The sequence below is a fragment of the Gobio gobio genome (genome assembly GCF_949357685.1).
Source record: "Gobio gobio genome assembly, chromosome: 7".
Taxonomy (NCBI): domain Eukaryota; kingdom Metazoa; phylum Chordata; class Actinopteri; order Cypriniformes; family Gobionidae; genus Gobio; species Gobio gobio.
The window spans coordinates 59,072,571-59,092,354 of NC_137103.1; the positions used below are offsets into that span (position 1 = coordinate 59,072,571).

General features: G+C 39.4%; 1 protein-coding gene across 1 annotated transcript in view; it reads right to left on the minus strand.

Annotated features, from left to right (window-relative positions):
• Positions 1-661: 661 nt before the first annotated feature.
• LOC307129815 (neoverrucotoxin subunit beta-like) overlaps positions 662-19,784 on the minus strand; it is a 49,898-nt gene continuing 30,775 nt past the window's right edge. Inside the window, exons 2-5 of the mRNA XM_079822573.1 lie at positions 5,887-5,999; positions 5,707-5,776; positions 3,619-3,711; positions 662-3,454 (exon numbers count right to left, since the gene is read on the minus strand). Of these exons, the coding sequence (XP_079678699.1) occupies positions 1,650-3,454; positions 3,619-3,711; positions 5,707-5,776; positions 5,887-5,976 (2,058 nt within the window). The 5' untranslated portion in view covers positions 5,977-5,999 and the 3' untranslated portion in view covers positions 662-1,649. The remainder of the gene's footprint in view (positions 3,455-3,618; positions 3,712-5,706; positions 5,777-5,886; positions 6,000-19,784) is intronic.

Here is a 19,784-nt window from a genome sequence, read left to right on the forward strand (position 1 = left end):
CTAGTAAATAGTTGTGTGCCCCGCGCCCCCCTATACAAAAACCACGTGGAGAGAGGAATGAGTCGGTTTTACTGATAACTGCTCTTATGTTTACAGGATTGCACAAGCATGACCTGACTATCCAACAGGACAGAAGATCTGCTGACACAGGTATATTCCCAAACAACACAAACATACAGACCCCTGCTGGTAACAACTGGACCTGCTAGAACTGTACTCCGTGAGAGTTGTGTTGTCTGTAATATTACTGTCATGATGTGCTGAACTAATTCATACAGTATATTTAAAAATATTGAATCTGTTCACGTCTTTCTCTTTTTATCATTGAAGCTTGAACTTATCATACCTTATTTTATAGATTCACAATGAACTTCTGTATGCTTTGAATTTGTTATGAATAATTTATAATGATTATTATTAAAGAATATAAATGATGAGTTTTGCATTTGTTAAAGATATTTATATTAATCAATCATTTCGTTTTCAGGGATGACTGAGGTCTTTCTGCATAAATGCCATGATACTGTAAGCTTAACAGTTTTTGTGTTCTAAGTTGATTAATGATGTTTTATAAACATAGTTCGGGAGGAGCACGTTCAGATAATTTAGACAGGTGGAGAGCACTGTGCTAATCAACAGTAAGAGGTATATATACACGCAGCAGTCTTACCTCCATTTATTGACAGTTTTCTAGCATCCCTCCACCACCCCTTCTCCACACTTTTATTTTATCAACCACTTACATACACTGGGGGTACTCTGGGTTCGGGCCAAATTCCGAGCTCGAAGCCCTCCCCCCAGACAGCAAGCCAAATACGCATTTCAATTACTCTCCATAAATTATATGTAAGTGTGAACTCGTGAATTTGTTGTTTGTTTGTGTTTTGTTTTAAAGGTCCCGTTTTTCCTGTGTTTTTGAAGCTTTGATTGTGTTTACAGTGTGCAATATAACATGTGTTCATGTTTCGCGTGTAAAAAAACACAGTATTTTTCACACAATTTACTTATCTGTATACCGCTGTTTTCACGGTCCTAAAAACGGCTCGAAGATTTCCCTGTTCTATGAAGTCCCTCCTTCAGAAATACGTAACGAGTTCTGATTGTGCCAGCGGTTCCCGTGTTGTGATTGGACAGCAGCTATGCGCACATTGCCCGGAAAGGTCACGCCCCTTACCAAAACGGGGAGATGCATGTGCTCAAAGTACAGCTGAAGTCCAAACGTCCCTGAAGGCCAAACAAATGTGATTTGACTCCGGGATGAAAACAACAGTGTCTCGACGACAAGGCGACGATCAGGAAAAGAACAGGACTTTTAATTATGAGTCATTTATTTTTATGTTAGCTATATTTTTAACTGTCCTTTTGGTTTTCATACAGAGAAATGTGCGTTTGTTACATCTGCCCATGATCTCCACAGTAGTACAGTAGCATACATCTGACATCAAATACATGATATCCTCTGTCTTTAAGGACTTTTTGTGACAACATGAACGAGGCAAATAAGACGTTCATATATACAGTCAATTGGGAAACACTTTACAACCTGTTACATTAATATTGTACCCTATAATTATTAATAGCCACACCAGTTAGGAAATATGGTTATCAGTACAAACATTGAGTGAGTGAAGCAAATTATTATTATTTTTTTAAGGATTACTGCACATAAATGTAGACTCCATGGGGCCGATAATGTCACTGGCTTCACTCACTCCCACTTTACCCACTATCCTGTAGCGGATCATGTAACTATTTCCAAACGGCAATTCATTCATTTTAAAGTCTTCATGAGGTGTGTTTATGACATGCCAGTGTTCCCCGTTTCTCTTCTGGTACTCCACTCTGTACTGCACAGTTTCTCCAGTCGGGGACTTCTGCAGTTTCAGGGACACACGGTCCCCCACGACCACTCCTGGAGGGGGAGGCTTTGACACGGGCTGGAACTGAGTGTCTGTCAGCTTCCCTTTTTCATACAGACGGATGGAGGAGCCTGGACTGGATGGATCAGAGATGGCTGACATAACGAATCTGTATCTCTTTTCATCTTTATTAGCCTCTGAAAAACTTCTGAAAAGAGACAAGTTTTCTTTCATCTTTGAGATGACAGCAGGATCGTTGAACCACTTTCTCTCAGATGCCACAGAAACCATGTTTTTTTCCCCATCTAGCTCTTTAAACTTGTCAGATTTCAGAAAATCTGTCAGGTTTGAAAGATACGGGTCTTCATACTTCAGAGATGTGAAGGTCAAGCACACCACAACATCAATATCAGGATCAAAGAGGATGGAGTTGAGACGTTCTGAGTCTTCAGTTTTTATTCTCTTCAGTACCTTGGTGTGAGAACTCAAGAGGTTAAGTTCAGACTTTGCACCATCTAACCACTGGTTAGGCCTGTCAGCATTAAAAGGGGAGCTGTAGTGGGTCTCCAGGACATCTTCCAGTGACTTCTCCTCCATCTCTCCTCCTCGTATAGCAGGCAAGACCCTGGCCACTGCTTTCAGGAGCATTGTCTTGTAACTGCTAAATGAGCTCTGAAATGAATGCAGCCTCTCTTTGACATCACTGAAAGCATTCACCAGTGTTTTTCCGGACAGGTCGTTGTATGTCCTCTCTACTTCTCCCAGCTCCTCCATTATATCTTCAGTGTTGGAAACCAGACGTGTGCTTATTTCTCTCTCCAGCTGAGCAGCTTTTGAATCCAGTAGAGAAAGAGGATAGAGCCAGACTTTGATTGGAACTGCATTCTGTGGATTCTCCTTCAGGATAGAGGGGAGCTTCTTGTACACATCTACGGCCTCCAGGAAAGTGGTGGGGTTCTGCTCAAGGTGGAAGTCACCATGAAATGTGCAAGCAATTCTCTCAGCCTTTTGCTTATCAGCATCTGTCATTTCTACAGCTCCTTCTCCTTCAATAGAAAATCCAGGGATCTTCTTGACCATGATATTCAGTTCTCCCTCAATCTCCTGCTTGTCTTCCTTTTCTGAAAATGTATGATCAAGCACCATGAAGGCCTGAGCTCCGTACAGTACAGGTGTGACCACATCAAACTCCTGCTCGTCTTCCTCTTCTGAAAATGTCCGATCAAACATCATGAAGGCCTGAGCTCCGTAGAGAACAGCTGTGACCACATGAGTTGCAGTTTTCTGCTCAAACACCTGAGGGTAGGTGATGTGGCCCAGATGGCTCATAGTGAGCTTATCAAATCTGGAGGTTTCACTGTAATGCATTGTTACTCTGGACTGTTGGTTTGAGGATTTGGTGTCATTCAGAAACTTGGCAGATCCTTCCACCTCCACCAACCCTCCCATGAAGCTGGCCTTCAGGGAAGCACTTACATCCAGGAGACTGGCCTTACTAGAGAGAGAGTCGGAGCTACTGAACTTCACATCTGTCTTGGGCTGTGGACGGGTGTCCAAATCTTCACTCAGTGACTTCTTATCCCACAGAGTAACACCTGAAATGAGAAATGGCTTTAGCAGTCACGTATGAGAACACAATGCACTGTTGAAGAAACATGCAGTTTTATCGTGTTGTTACACAAGCACTAGTGATGCAACATTTGGTGAAGAGGGGAAAATAACCTTTTATTTGTTTATTTATTTTAGGTTGCTAAAGCACCTGGAATGAAGGTATCCGTGCGGCAGTCATACAGCATACCAGGAGACAGAGGTCTTCCCAGAGCTGCCACTTCAATGGGCTCTGATGCCAAGGCTGCAGTAAATAATAAAGGTCATATTTATATATATTTATGATATATATGAACAAAATTACATCTGGTGATAATGAATAATGTTTAACGCATTTTTGATCATTTACACAAAGGTTTCTGGCCCCCAGAATATTTTGTTGTTTGAATATTTGAACATACAATATATCAAAATAAAGAACAGACCCTATCAGGGCTCTCAAGTCTCACGCAGAGGGCGTGAGACACACGCATTTCAACCCGCTCACACGCCACACCTTGTATTTCTCACGCAGAGAAATTTCCAGGATAATGCCCACCAAGTTGCACCACTATTAAGAGGAATCAAGTGGGTTCAGAAGGCCCTGCCACGCACCAGCCAATCAAATAAAAAATATAGCTACCGAACAGCCAATCAGAAAATATCATTGCTGTATCCGGGTAAGATTTAGATATTCCCGCAACAACAACGTTTACATTCTGCCACCTACTGGTGGTTTAGTTTAATGTTTTCTTTCCAACATTTCTTATTTGTATATTCAAAAATATTTAAAACAATCTCATAAAATGTTTCAGTGTAAATGATTCAATTTTGATTGGCATTAGCCCTACAGTGTTTTATTCTAATTTAATATATGGATCAAATTTAAGAATATAAAATGAAAGCTGAAGCATAGCCTTTATTTAATAAGATTATGGGGAAATGCCCTTCATAAAAGGTAAAAATATCAAAGATATGCAGATTTAAATTCCTCAAAGCTGATTGAACACTGGTGACACTATTGCTTCAAAATAAATTATATTTACAACACAGTAAATTCTGAAGAAAAAAAATCTAAATTATTATGGATTATTAATTTGCCTCTTCCCTGACATCTTTGAAATAGAGAAATGCAAGAATTAATACTATACACACACACACACACACACACACACACACACACACACACACACACACACACACACACACACACACACACACACACACACACACACACACACAGAAATGTTGAATTACATGTTTGTTTTTGTTTTCCATTTACAAATTTCGCAAAAATCTCACTCTGAACTCAGTTCAAAACTTGAAAGCCCTGCCCTATGCTAAAAAAGGTGTCAACCCATTGTCCCCTTTGTATCACCCTCACCCTTCCAGCTCCACAGGTTCTGTACACCAAGCTCCTGTGAGTGACCATTCTTTCACTAATGTGTGTAGAAGCGTCTGCATGCCTAGTGCTTGATATATACACCTGTGGCCATGAAGTGATTGGGGTCCGGTGACATAGTGTGACGAGTCAGCGAGACCATAAATGGGCGGCACGTATGTCACAGAATACCCAGATTCTAATTGTCTGAAGAAAGACCTTCTCTTGCTACGGCGATTCATGCCGATTCAAGAGTTGAAGTTCAATCGGATGGCCGGTCACACAATTTTCTTGTGCTGGGAGCTCTGGAATTTAAAACATCCTCAGTTGAGAGATTGGAATCTATGAGCTGTTATCTTTCACGGCTGTTTCACACAGTAAGCGTTACTTCAAACTACACCGTCACTGCAGCTGCAGACGCGTGAGAGTATTCACACTGGATGTGTTTGTACGGTGCCACAGCAGTGAGCATTTCTTTTAACACACAACCAAGAAAACAGCTCTGATCATGACGTTTCCGTCATACTTCGATATGTGTACAAGACAGCAAACGGATAAAAAAAAAACACACAGTCTGGTTTGATTTGGGCAGTGCTAGAACATATACACTATATTGCCAAAAGTATTGGGACACCCCTCCAAAATCACTCCAAATCAATTCAGGTCAGAATTGGTGTGTTTTTTGGCACACGTGCTTCAGACACCGGTTCCGCAGCAGGCATTCCCACAGATTCATTACCATGACGCAGCGTCTCGCTCCCTTCTTAGGGAAATGGGTTACATACGTAACCTGAGACAATTTGTCCTTCTAATGATTTTGAATCTGTCCCTGTGATATTGGTGATAGCACATTCACATTTTGTAACATTTCAATCTTACCTAGATATTTTGTGTTTTCTTTGGTGTCTCTTAAAATCTGAAGCTTGTTAGGTTTGAGTTGTAGCACTTCCTATTTTTGGAAGAATGGTTCATGAAATCATATACAAAGAATTTTTATCCTTAATCTCATGAAATACATCTGTTTACACTTCCACATTTTGTCTAAGGGAGTGCACTTACCTGTGCATTCACCACAGCTAGGGCTGCCAACCATAAACATGTACAGTAGATCCAGCTCGGCTGCTTCAGGGACATCATACGTGCCGCCATCTTGGAATCGTCAACAAGGAGACCTGTGTGAATGTCAGTGAAGGTCAGTGAAGGAGATGCATACCATGACCTGGTCTTGTTTAGTTTCATTGTCATATTCTGCTTTGTTCTCCCTGTGCCATTTGAGTTCTCATTGGTTGTTGTTTCTGATTGTGCACACCTGTGCGGTTGATTATCATTCCATGTGTATTTAAGCTCTCACCTTTCCTCAGTTCAAGGTTCTGCATTGTTAATGTTAATGTCATTAATCTGTGTGTATTTAAGCCTTCATGTTTGCCATGTGTCTTTGTCTGTTATTGTATGTTGTAACCCACTTGTTGGTAAGTCTTTGTTTCTGATGGAGTCAAGTCAAGTCAAGTCAAGTCTTTGTTTTATGTTTTGGAGTTTATTAATAAAGGACTGCACTTGGGTTCTGAAGCTTGCCGTCAGTGGACTTCGTTACAGAATAATAGACCGTCAACCATGAACCCAGCAGTTTCTCTCCTGCGCCTACGTCAAGACCAGCATCCCATTGAGAACTATGTTGTGGACTTTTGTGGACTACCATGAGGTTGGCTTTAATGATGCTGATCTCAAAGGCATTTTTTGTAATGGCCTAAGTGACTCATTACGTTACCTGATGCCTGAGAGCAATGGCCCATGCACGCTGGAAGAATATATTGACTTTGCACTTCTGCTGGCCGGGTGTTCTTTTACTGTGGGGACTGTGGAAGAGGGGCCCGGCAATCCCATAGTACCCACCACAACCCAGCCAGACCTGTCCAGAGTCCAGCGACCACCTCTCCCACCCACATCCATAGCCAAGCCACAGCCCACGTCCAGGCTCCAGCCCACTTCCAGGCTCCAGCCCACGTCAAGGCTCCAGTCCACGTCCAGGCTCCAGCCCACGTCCAGGCTCCAGCCCACGTCCAGGCTCCAGCCCACGTCCAGGCTCCAGTCCACGTCCATGCTCCAGTCCACGTCCATGCTCCAGTCCATGTCCATGCTCCAGCCCACGTCCAGGCTCCAGTCCACGTCCATGCTCCAGCCCACGTCCATGCTCCAGCCCACGTCCATGCTCCAGCCCACGTCCATGCTCCAGTCCACGTCCATGCTCCAGCCCACGTCCATGCTCCAGTCCACGTCCATGCTCCAGCCCACATCCATGCTCCAGCCCACGTCCAGGCTCCAGTCCACGTCCAGGCTCCAGCCCACGTCCATGCTCCAGTCCACGTCCATGCTCCAGTCCACGTCCAGGCTCCAGCCCACGTCCATGCTCCAGCCCACGTCCATGCTCCAGCCCACGTCCAGGCTCCAGTCCACGTCCAGCCCACGTCCATGCTCCAGCCCACGTCCATGCTCCAGCCCACGTCCATGCTCCAGTCCACGTCCAGGCTCCAGTCCACGTCCAGGCTCCAGTCCACGTCCAGGCTCCAGCCCACGTCCATGCTCGTTTTTGAACAAATCTCTCGAATGAATGATTCAATGACTCACTCATAAAGACTTCACTTGTTTCATTACTGGATGAATCAGTGTTTTTAAACAAATCTCTTAAGTGAATGATTCAATGAATCACTCATAAAGACTTCACTTGTTTAATTACTGGATGAATCAGTGTTTTTGAACGAATCTCTTGAGTGAATGATTCAAGGACTCATTCATAAAGATTTTGACTTGTTTCATTAGTGGATGAATCAGTGTTTTTTAACAAATCTCTTGAATAAATGATTCAAGGACTCAATCAAAAAGACTTCACTTGTTTCATTACTGGATGAATCAGTGTTTTTGAACAATCTCTTGAATGAATGATTCATTACTCACTCATATAAATTGAATTGTAGCTTTACTGTATGAATCAGTGTTTTTGAACAAATCTCTTGAATGAATGATTCAAGGACTCAATCAAAAAGACTTCACTTGTTTCATTACTGGATGAATCAGTGTTTTTGAACAATCTCTTGAATGAATGATTCAATACTCACTCATAAAAACTGAATTGTTGCTTTACTGTATGAATCAGTGTTTTGAACGAATCTCTTGACTGAATGATTCAATGACTCACTCATAAAGACTTTGACTTTTTCATTACTGGATGAATCAGTGTTTTTAAACAAATCTCTTGTGTGGATGATTCAATGACTCACTCATAAAGACTTGACTTGTTTAATTACTGGATGAATCAGTGTTTTTTAACAAGTCTCTTGAGTGAATGATTCAATGACTCACTCATAAAGACTTCACTTGTTTCATTACTGGATGAATCATTGTTTTTGAACAAATGTCTTGAGTGAATGATTCAATGACTCACTCATAAAGACTTCACTTGTTTCATTACTGGATGAATCAGTGTTTTTGAACAAATCTCTTGAATGAATGATTCAACGACTTGCTCATAAAGACTTCACTTGTTTCATTACTGGATGAATCCGTGTTTTTGAACGAACCTCCTGATTGAATGATTCAATGACTCACTCATAAAAACTCACTTATTTCATTACTGGAGTAATCTCTTGGATTAATTATTCAATGACTCGCTCATAAAGACTACACTTGTTTCATTACTGGATTAATCAGTGTTTTTGAATAAATCTCTTGAGTGAATGATTCAATGACTCACTCAAAGACTTCACTTGTTTCATTACTGGATGAATTAGTGTTTTTGAACGAATCTCTTGATTGAATGATTCAATGACTCACTCATAAAGACTTCACTTGTTATCTTACTGGATGAATCAGTTTTTTTGAACAAATCTCTTGAGTGAATGATTCAATGACTCACTCATAAAGACTTCACTTGTTTCATTACTGGATGAATTAGTGTTTTTGAACGAATCTCTTGATTGAATGATTCAATGACTCACTTATAAAGGCTTCATTGTTTCATTACAGGATGAATCAGTGTTTTAGAACGAATCTCTTGAGTGAATGATTAAATGACTCACTCATAAAGACTTCACTTGTTTCATTACTGGATGAATAAGTGTTTTTGAACAAATCTCTTGAATGAATGATTCAACGACTCGCTCATAAAGACTTCACTTGTTTCATTACTGGATGAATCAGTGTTTTTGAATTAATCTCTTGAATGAATGATTTAATGACTCTCTCATAAAGACTTCACTTGTTTCATTACTGGATGAATCAGTGTTTTTTAACAAGTCTCTTGAGTAAATGATTCAATGACTCACTCATAAAGACTTCACTTGTTTCATTACTGGATGAATCATTGTTTTTGAACAAATGTCTTGAGTGAATGATTCAATGACTCACTCATAAATATTTTTCAGTACTGGATGAATCAGTGTTTTTAAATAAATCTCTTGAATGAATGATTCAATGACTCACTCATAAAGACTTCATTGTTTCATTACTGGATGAATCAGTGTTTTTGAACGAATCTCTTGAATGAATGATTCAATGACTCACTCATAAAAACTCACTTGTTTCATTACTGGATGAATCAGCGTTTTAGAACGAATCTCTTGAGTGAATGATTCAATGACTCACTCATAAAGACTTCACTTGTTTCATTACTGGATGAATAAGTGTTTTTGAACAAATCTCTTGAATGAATGATACAACGACTCGCTCATAAAGACTTCACTTGTTTCATTACTGGATGAATCAGTGTTTTTGAATGAATCTCTTGAATGAATGATTTAATGACTCTCTCATAAAGACTTCACTTGTTTCATTACTGGATGAATCAGTGTTTTTTAACAAGTCTCTTGAGTAAATGATTCAATGACTCACTCATAAAGACTTCACTTGTTTCATTACTGCATGAATCATTGTTTTTGAACAAATGTCTTGAGTGAATGATTCAATGACTCACTCATAAATATTTTCACTTTTTTCAGTACTGGATGAATCAGTGTTTTTAAATAAATCTCTTGAATGAATGATTCAATGACTTACTCATAAAGACTTCATTGTTTCAGTACTGGATGAATCAGTGTTTTTGAACGAATTTCTTGAATGAATGATTCAATGACTCACTCATAAAAACTCACTTGTTTCATTACTGAATGAATCAGCGTTTTTGAACAAATCTCTTGAGTGAATGATTCAATGACTCACTCATAAAGACTTCATTTTTTATTACTGGATGAATCAGTGTTTTTAAACAAATCTCTGGAGTGAATGATTCAATGACTCACTCATAAAGACTTCACTTGTTTCATTACTGGATGAATCAGCGTTTTTGAACAAATCTCTTGAATGAATGATTCAATGACTCTGTTACGGTTTGTGTCTCGTGTTTTCTTCTCCTTGTAATGACGTCATGACTCTGTTTTTTTTCTCTGTGTCTGAGCTCCTTATTAGGTCCGCACCTGTGTGTCATTATACACCTGCACCTCGTTGGAGTCGTTTTGGATCCACTATAATAAAGGCACTGAAGCGGAGCATGGCAGGAGAGAGGAGAACCAGCAAACAAGCTTTTCATTTTCTTTTGATTTAGTTAAATTACTTTGCTGTTCGTCTTGTTAATATTTGTTACCTTCATATTATTTGAAGTGAAGTATGTTTCTGTGTCTGTGATACGTGTTTGGTGAGTTTCTATATGTTCGTGAGTATAATAAATGTTAATGCAGTGTACTCATGTTTCACGTGTCCTTCTTTATGTTGCGAAACCCTTACGTAGCCACTTTTAACAAAAGGGTTCGTAACATAAATTGGGGGCTCGTCGAGATCTCAGTTTACGGTAATTATGTTTGATGAGCAGATAAAGTTAGTGGTGCTGGGCGCGATCTCCGGGTAGTTAGAGTAAACCAGGGGGGCCGTGCTTAGCGCCGGTTCTCACTACGGTTTGCTATTTATTGTTTTCTTTATTGTTTTAGTTTGTTGTTTTTGGAGGTATTCCGGGGGAGAGGCTTGCCTCTTAACTGGTACCCTCTGAAGACTAGAGAGGTCTTAGTTAGGTCTCGGTTAGGTAGGTTTAGGTCCGGAGTCGTTCGTAGCCTACTAATTTATTATGTTTGTTTTTTGCTCATCAATTTATTATGGCGACGTTTGATTTAAATGAGTTTGTAAATCAACCTAGTATTGCAGTGTTGGAAACATGTAGAAAGGACGATTTGTTCCTTATTGCTCGACACTTTGAAATACCTGTTTCTAAAACGTTGCTTAAGAAAGACTTGAAAGCTTGTTTGTTAACTGGGTTAATTAATGTTGGTGTGTTGTCTTTAGTGGAGGATGTTCCTGAATCAGCAGAAGCAGTTGTAGCTGTTCTGGATGAGGAGCAACTTCCACTGCATTCTTCTACCTCACTGTGTTCTCTCGTAGGCAATCCAGTTACGCCGGGTCCCGGTGAAGGGGCGAAGGTAGGACTACCACCTCTTTCTTTGCCTAAATTTGATCCTTTATCCCTCTCTACCGATGAATCGCCTGTACATCAGGGAGATTTGCGTTTAAAGGTACGATTAGCTCGTTTACAGCTTGAGGCGCAAGACCGAGCTCAAGCACGGAAGGATGAGTTGCAGCATCAGCTTGAAATGCACCGTATTGATGCGGAGATGAAAATTAAAATGCGTAAGTTAGAGTTAGAGTCTGGTCGAGATGACGCAGAAAGATCTAAAAAAATTGCTTGCGAAAATAGACCTAGTTCTGAGGTTGAAGCTGCTGCATTAGTGCCAAATATTCCTGCGATACCTATAGTTAGCTCTTTACCTGTGTTAACAGATTCTTTTGATCATTCGACTTCGTTTAATGTAGCGAAAAATGTTGTAATTGTTCCACCTTTTCGGGAGAAAGAGGTTGAAGCTTATTTTCAGGCATTTGAAAGAATAGCATCTGCTTTGAAGTGGCCAACAGAGGTCTGGTCATTAATGTTACAATGTAAGTTAACAGGGAAAGCGCAAGAAGTTTGTGCCTCTCTTCCGTTGGAGGAAAGTGTTCAATATGAGACCGTAAAAAATGCGATTCTCCGTGCCTATGAGTTAGTACCTGAACATTACCGACAACGTTTTCGCTCAATGAAAAAATCCGCTTCTCAGACGTATGTCGAATTTGCCCGTGAGAAGGGTATACTTTTTGATCGATGGATAAAGGCATGTAAAGTCGCGGATTATCAATCTTTGTGTGAACTTTTGCTCATTGAAGAGTTTAAGAATTGCGTTCCTGAGCGTACTGCTTTATATGTAAACGAACAAAAGGTTACTACTGTGCAGCAAGCAGCTGTCTTAGCAGACGAGTATGCACTCATTCATAAACCTGTGTTTGTAAAGCGTGCGAGTGATTTAGGATACACTTCACAAAGAGAGAATGAAGTTAATTCTTCTAACTTTAAAGACAGGCCTAGTCCATCTAGCCCGAATATGCGTAAAGAGTGTGGCTATTGTCACAAGGTCGGACATATTATTACTGAGTGTCGAATTTTAAAACGAAAGCATGAACGTCAGGATTTTTCAGCTCAACCCCGCGGTTCAGTTTTAGTCAAAAGTGTGTCTCCACAGACCATGATGTCAGTAGTTCCTGATGAGTGTTTTTTCAGCCTTTCGTGTTTGACGGTTATGTATCATTGACTGGTTGTGTTAAGGATCAGAAAGCTGTGAAGATCTTGCATGATACGGGAGGATCTCAGTCTTTTATATTGTCTGACACTTTGCCTTTTTGTGCAAGCTCCGAATGTGATACTAGCACTATTGTGCAGGGTATAGAAATGGGCTTCATCACGGTCCCCCTTCATCGCGTCTGGGTGACGTCTGAATTAGTTTCTGGATGTTTTAATGTAGCAGCTCGTTCTTCCCTACCTGTGAAAGGTATCGATTTTATTATGGGAAATGATCTTGCTGGAGGAAAAGTGATGCCAGTTGTGCATGTTACCCAAATCCCAGTTACTGATCAACAATCAGATGCGCTTGCACAACATTTCCCAAATGTTTTTGCTTTTAGTGCAGTTACGACGCGCGCTCAGGCGAAAAATCTCGGTAAGGAGAATGAAGTGAATTTAGGTGAGTCTATTTTTGTAGAGATTTTTGAGAAAAATGCTGTGGCAGAGCATGTGGATGTTAATTCGATCCAAAAATCTGTTCGTCCCGATCCTGACGTATTTTTGCCTGTTTCGTGCGACGTTCTTACTGCAGCGCAGAAAAGTGATCATACGTTAGAGAAATTTCGTTTAAGTGCTGACACAAAGTCACCTGCATTTAATCATCAGTTCTATTGGAACAACACTGTGTTAATGCGTAGCTGGAATGCTCGAGGATCGAAAGATGAGAATTCGGATGATTGGAACGTGGTCCATCAGATTGTGGTACCCTCGAAATTTCGACAGCATATTTTAAGCTTGGCACATGATCATCCTTGGTCTGGACACCTTGGTATAAATAAGACTTACCATCGGATGCTCCAGCATTTCTTTTGGCCTGGGTTGAAGGCTGATGTGTCTCGATATTGTAAGTCTTGTCATGTCTGCCAAGTAGTAGGAAAGCCCAATCAGATTGTGCCATCTGCTCCACTTCGTCCTATTCCGGCTGTAGGTGAACCGTTTGAACGCGTCTTGGTAGATTGCGTCGGTCCGCTGCCGCGAACTAAATCCGGTTCTCAGTACATTTTGACAATTATGTGTGCTGTCACACGGTTTCCAGAAGCAATTCCGTTACGAAATATAACTGCCAAAAGCGTCACTAAGGCTCTAATAAAATTTTTCACGACATTCGGATTGCCGAGAACTGTGCAAACCGATCAAGGAACTAATTTCTTGTCAAAAATGTTCCAAAATGTGTTGAAAGGTTTGAGCGTGTCACATGTCACATCCAGTGCCTACCATCCTGAATCGCAGGGCGCACTGGAGAGATGGCATCAGACGTTGAAGTCCAGTTTGCGAAAATATTGCCTGGAGGCAGGGAATGAGTGGGATGAGGGAGTCCCTTTGGTTTTATTTGCACTGCGTGAAGCGCGACAAGAGTCACTTGGTTTTAGTCCGTCGGAGTTGGTTTTTGGACATAATGTACGGGGTCCTTTAAAAGTACTGAAAGATGAATTTTTCTCCACTGGTGTGACTGAGAAACATAATGTGCTTGATTTCGTTTCTCGTACCCGTGAACGATTGCGAAATGCTTGTGCTGTAGCGAAAGAAGCTCTTGCTCTTTCGCAGAAGAAAATGAAGTGTCATTTCGACAAGATCGCGGTTGTGCGTAATTTCACACCTGGAGAACAAGTACTAGTGTTGCTTCCTTTACCTGGTTCTGCGTTGGCTGCGAGATTTGCGGGTCCTTATGTAATTAAGAGTAAGCTGAGTGACACTGATTATATAGTCCTCACCCCAGAACGACGACGGAAGACACGTTTGTGTCATGTAAATATGCTGAAACGATATGTAGCTAGAACTGGGAAAACTGATGAGGGGACTGATTTGTCCCAGAGTCAGGTACAGCCGGTGTTAAATGTGGAACGAGTATCTTTGCTGTCCAGTACCAGGGGTGCTGAAGATGTAGATGATGGGTTGAAAATGTCAACGGAGATGTTCAGTGGTGGTCCTCTAAATAATTCAGAGATTTTAAAAGTTTTATCATCTCATTTGTCTTATTTATCTAGCGACCAGCGTCAGGATGTGATTTACTTAATAGAAGAGTATCCTAACTTGTTCGGTGATGTTCCGACTGGTACCTCTGTCATTGAACATGACATTGAGGTAGGTAACGCACTCCCCATAAAACAGCATGCGTATCGTTCACCAGTAGGTAAACGGGAGATCATGAAATGTGAAGTGAACTATCTGGTTACAAATGGTTTCGCCAAAAAGAGTAATAGCCCGTGGAGTTCACCGTGCATTTTAGTACCCAAAGCTGACGGTTCATTCCGTTTCTGTACTGATTTTCGCAAGGTGAATTCTGTCACTGTGCCGGATGCATTTCCGTTGCCTCGAATAGAGGATTGTATTGACAACCTTGGCACTGCCCGGTACATTACGAAACTAGATCTTTTGAAAGGCTATTGGCAGGTGCCATTAACTGAACGTGCTTCTAAGATCTCCGCATTTGTGACTCCCGATTCTTTTCTTCAGTATACGCGTATGGCGTTCGGGCTTCGAAACGCGCCCGCTACCTTTCAAAGGTTGATGTCTACAGTTTTGGGTGATGTTCCAAACTGTAATATTTATCTTGATGATGTTGTTATTTATTCTTCTTCGTGGACTGAGCACATCTCTACCTTGCACAGTGTTTTTGGCCGATTAACAGCCGCCTCTTTGACTTTAAATTTGACTAAATGCGATTTTTGCGAAAGCCTCCGTTACCTACTTGGGGAAACAGGTTGGAAACGGTCAAGTACGTCCGGTCGACGCAAAAGTGACCGCTATTCTTGCATATCCTGTGCCCACTACGCGGAGAGAGTTGCGACGATTTTTAGGTATGGCTGGCTATTATAGGTGTTTTTGTAGAAATTTTTCTACTGTAGTCGCTCCCTTAACGAAGATGTGCAGCTCTAAAATTGTTTTTAATTGGACTACTGAATGTCAAAGTGCCTTTGAGTGTGCGAAGTCCCTCCTTTGCAGTGCTCCGGTGTTGTCTGCTCCTGACCTAGCTTGTCCTTTCAAGCTTGAGGTAGACGCCAGCGCGACCGGAGTCGGAGCCGTTCTCCTTCAGAGAGGTGCTGATGGAATCTCCCATCCAGTATCTTATTTTTCAGCTAAATTCAACTGTCACCAGTTGAACTATTCTACTATCGAAAAAGAGACTCTAGCTATGTTGCTTGCTTTGCAGCATTTCGAGGTATACGTTGGATACAGCTCTACTCCTGTCATCGTCTACACGGACCATAATCCGTTGGTTTTTTTAAATAAAATGTACAATCATAACCAACGTTTGATGAACTGGGCGCTAATGGCCCAATGTTATAATCTGGAGATCCACCACAAGGAGGGAACTGATAACATCATGGCAGATGCCCTTTCTCGGGGCTAGGGTAAATGTATAATTTCATATATGTTGGTGTATAATTTGTATTATTGTAACTATGTTCTTGGTTGTTTTTACTGTTCGCTCCATCCAGAACCTGTCTAAAGAGGACTGGTTCTTTCTTTAAGTGGGGGAGTGTTACGGTTTGTGTCTCGTGTTTTCTTCTCCTTGTAATGACGTCATGACTCTGTTTTTTTTCTCTGTGTCTGAGCTCCTTATTAGGTCCGCACCTGTGTGTCATTATACACCTGCACCTCGTTGGAGTCGTTTTGGATCCACTATAATAAAGGCACTGAAGCGGAGCATGGCAGGAGAGAGGAGAACCAGCAAACAAGCTTTTCATTTTCTTTTGATTTAGTTAAATTACTTTGCTGTTCGTCTTGTTAATATTTGTTACCTTCATATTATTTGAAGTGAAGTATGTTTCTGTGTCTGTGATACGTGTTTCGTGAGTTTCTATATGTTCGTGAGTATAATAAATGTTAATGCAGTGTACTCATGTTTCACGTGTCCTTCTTTATGTTGCGAAACCCTTACGTAGCCACTTTTAACAAAAGGGTTCGTAACAACTCACTCATGAAGACTTCATTGTTTCATTACTGGATAAATCAGTGTTTTTGAACAAATCTCTTGAATGAATGATTCAACAACTCATAAAGACTTCATTGTTTCATTACTGGATGAATCAGTGTTTTTGAACAAATCTCTTGAATGAATGATTCAACAACTAATAAAGACTTCATTGTTTCATTACTGGATGAATCAGTGTTTTTGAACAAATCTCTTGAATGAATGATTCAATGATTCATAAAGACTTCACTTGTGTCATTACTGGATGAATCAGTGTTTTTAAACAAATCTCTTGGATGAATGATTCAATGACTCACTCATAAATATTTTGACTTTTTTCATTACTGGATGAATCAGTGTTTTTGAACAAATCTCTTGGATGAATGATTCAAAGACTCACTAATAAAGACTTCATTGTTTCATTACTGGATGAATCAGTGATTTTGAACAAAACTCTTGATTGAATGATTCAATGACTCACTCATAAAGACTTCACTTGTGTCATTACTGGATGAATCAATGTTTTTAAACAAATCTCTTGGATGAATGATTCAATGACTCACTCATAAATATTTTGACTTTTTTCATTACTGGATGAATCAGTGTTTTTGAACAAATCTCTTGGATGAATGATTCAATGACTCACTCATAAAGACTTCATTGTTTCATTACTGGATGAATCAGTGTTTTTGAACAAATCTCTTGGATGAATGATTCAATGACTCATTCATTAAGACTTCATTGTTTCATTACTGGATGAATCAGTGTTTTTGAACAAGTCTCTTGAGTAAATGATTCAATGACTCGCTCATAAAGACTTCACTTGTTTCATTACTGGATGAAACTGCATTTTTGAACGAATCTCTTGAATAAATGATTCAATGACTCACTCATAAAAACTGAATTGTTTCATTACTGGATGAATCAGTGTTTTTAAACAACTCTCTTGAGTGAATGATTCAATGAATCACTCATTAAGACTTCACTTGTTTTATTACTGGATGAAACTGCATTTTTGAACGAATCTCTTGAATAAATGATTCAATGACTCACTCATAAAAACTGAATTGTTTCATTACTGGATGAATCAACATTTTTGAACAAAGCTCTTGAGTGGATGATTCAATGACTCACTCATAAAGACTTCATTGTTTCATTACTGGATGAATCAGTGTTTTTGAACAAATTCTTGAGTGGATGATTCAATGACTCACTCATAAAGACTTCACTTGTTTCATTACTGGATGAATCAGTGTTTTTTAACAAGTCTCTTGAGTGAATGATTCAATGACTCACTCATAAAGACTTCACTTGTTTCATTACAGGATGAATCATTGTTTTTGAACAAATGTCTTGAGTGAATGATTCAATGACTCACTCATAAAGACTTCACTTGTTTCATTACTGGATGAATCAGTGTTTTTGAACAAATGTCTTGAGTGAATGATTCAATGACTCACTCCTAAAGACTTCACTTGTTTCATTTCTGGATGAATCAGTGTTTTTGAACAAATCTCTTGAATGAATGATTCAACGACTTGCTCAAAAAGACTTCACTTGTTTCATTACTGGATGAATCCGTGTTTTTGAACGAACCTCCTGATTGAATGACTCAATGACTCACTCATAAAGACTTCACTTGTTTCATTACTGAATGAATTAGTGTTTTTGAACGAATCTCTTGATTGAATGATTCAATGACTCACTTATAAAGGCTTCGTTGTTTCATTACAGGATGAATCATTGTTTTAGAACGAATCTCTTGAGTGAATGATTCAATGACTCACTTATAAAAACTCACTTATTTCATTACTGGATGAATCAATGTTTTTGAATGAATCTCTTGGATTAATTATTCAATGACTCGCTCATAAAGACTAAACTTGTTTCATTACTGGATTAATAAGTGTTTTTGAATAAATCTCTTGAGTGAATGATTCAATGACTCACTCAAAGACTTCACTTGTTTCATTACTGGATGAATTAGTGTTTTTAAACGAATCTCTTGTTTGAATGATTCAATGACTCACTCATAAAGACTTCACTTGTTATCTTACTGGATGAATCAGTGTTTTTGAACAAATCTCTTGAGTGAATGATTCAATGACTCACTCATAAAGACTTCACTTGTTTCATTACTGAATGAATTAGTGTTTTTGAACGAATCTCTTGATTGAATGATTCAATGACTCACTTATAAAGGCTTCATTGTTTCATTACAGGATGAATCAGTGTTTTAGAACGAATCTCTTGAGTGAATGATTCAATGACTCACTCATAAAGACTTCACTTGTTTCATTACTGGATGAATCAGTGTTTTTGAACGAATCTCTGGAGTGGATGATTCAATGACTCACTCATAAATATTTCGACTTTTTTCAGTACTGGATGAATCAGTGTTTTTAAATAAATCTCTTGAGTGAATGATTCAATGACTCACTCATGAAGACTTCATTGTTTCATTACTGGATGAATCAGTGTTTTTGAACAAATCTCTTGAATGAATGATTTAATGACTCACTCATAAAGACTTCATTGTTTCATTACTGGATGAATCAGTGTTTTTGAACGAATCTCTTGAATGAATGATTCAATGACTCACTCATAAAAACTCACTTGTTTCATTACTGGATGAATCAGCGTTTTTGAACAAATCTCTTGAGTGAATGATTAAATGACTCACTCATAAAGACTTCACTTGTTTTATTACTGGATGAAACTGCATTTTTGAACGAATCTCTTGAATAAATGATTCAATGACTCACTCATAAAAACTGAATTGTTTCATTACTGGATGAATCAGTGTTTTTAAACAACTCTCTTGAGTGAATGATTCAATGAATCACTCATAAAGACTTCACTTGTTTTATTACTGGATGAAACTGCATTTTTGAACGAATCTCTTGAATAAATGATTCAATGACTCACTCATAAAAACTGAATATTTTCATTACTGGATGAATCAACATTTTTGAACAAATCTCTTGAGTGAATGATTCAATGACTCACTCATAAGTCAAGTCAAGTCAAGTCAACTTTATTTATATAGCGCTTTTAACAATGTAGATTGTTTCAAAGCAGCTTTACAGTGTTAAACAGGAAAATAATGCAGCATAATTTTATTCAGCTGTATAGCCATTCTGGAAAAATTTCAAGTATCATACAGTGACAGTGTGGGCTTTAGATCAATAATTTGATCAGTAATTTAGTTTAAATGGTTAATTTAGTTTATTATTTCGATGTATTTCGATGTTTAGTTGAAAAATTTAGTGTCCCCAACTGAGCACGCCAAGCCAGAGGCAACAGTGGCAAGGAAACCAAAACCCCATTAGGTGACCTAATGGAGAAAAATAAACCTTG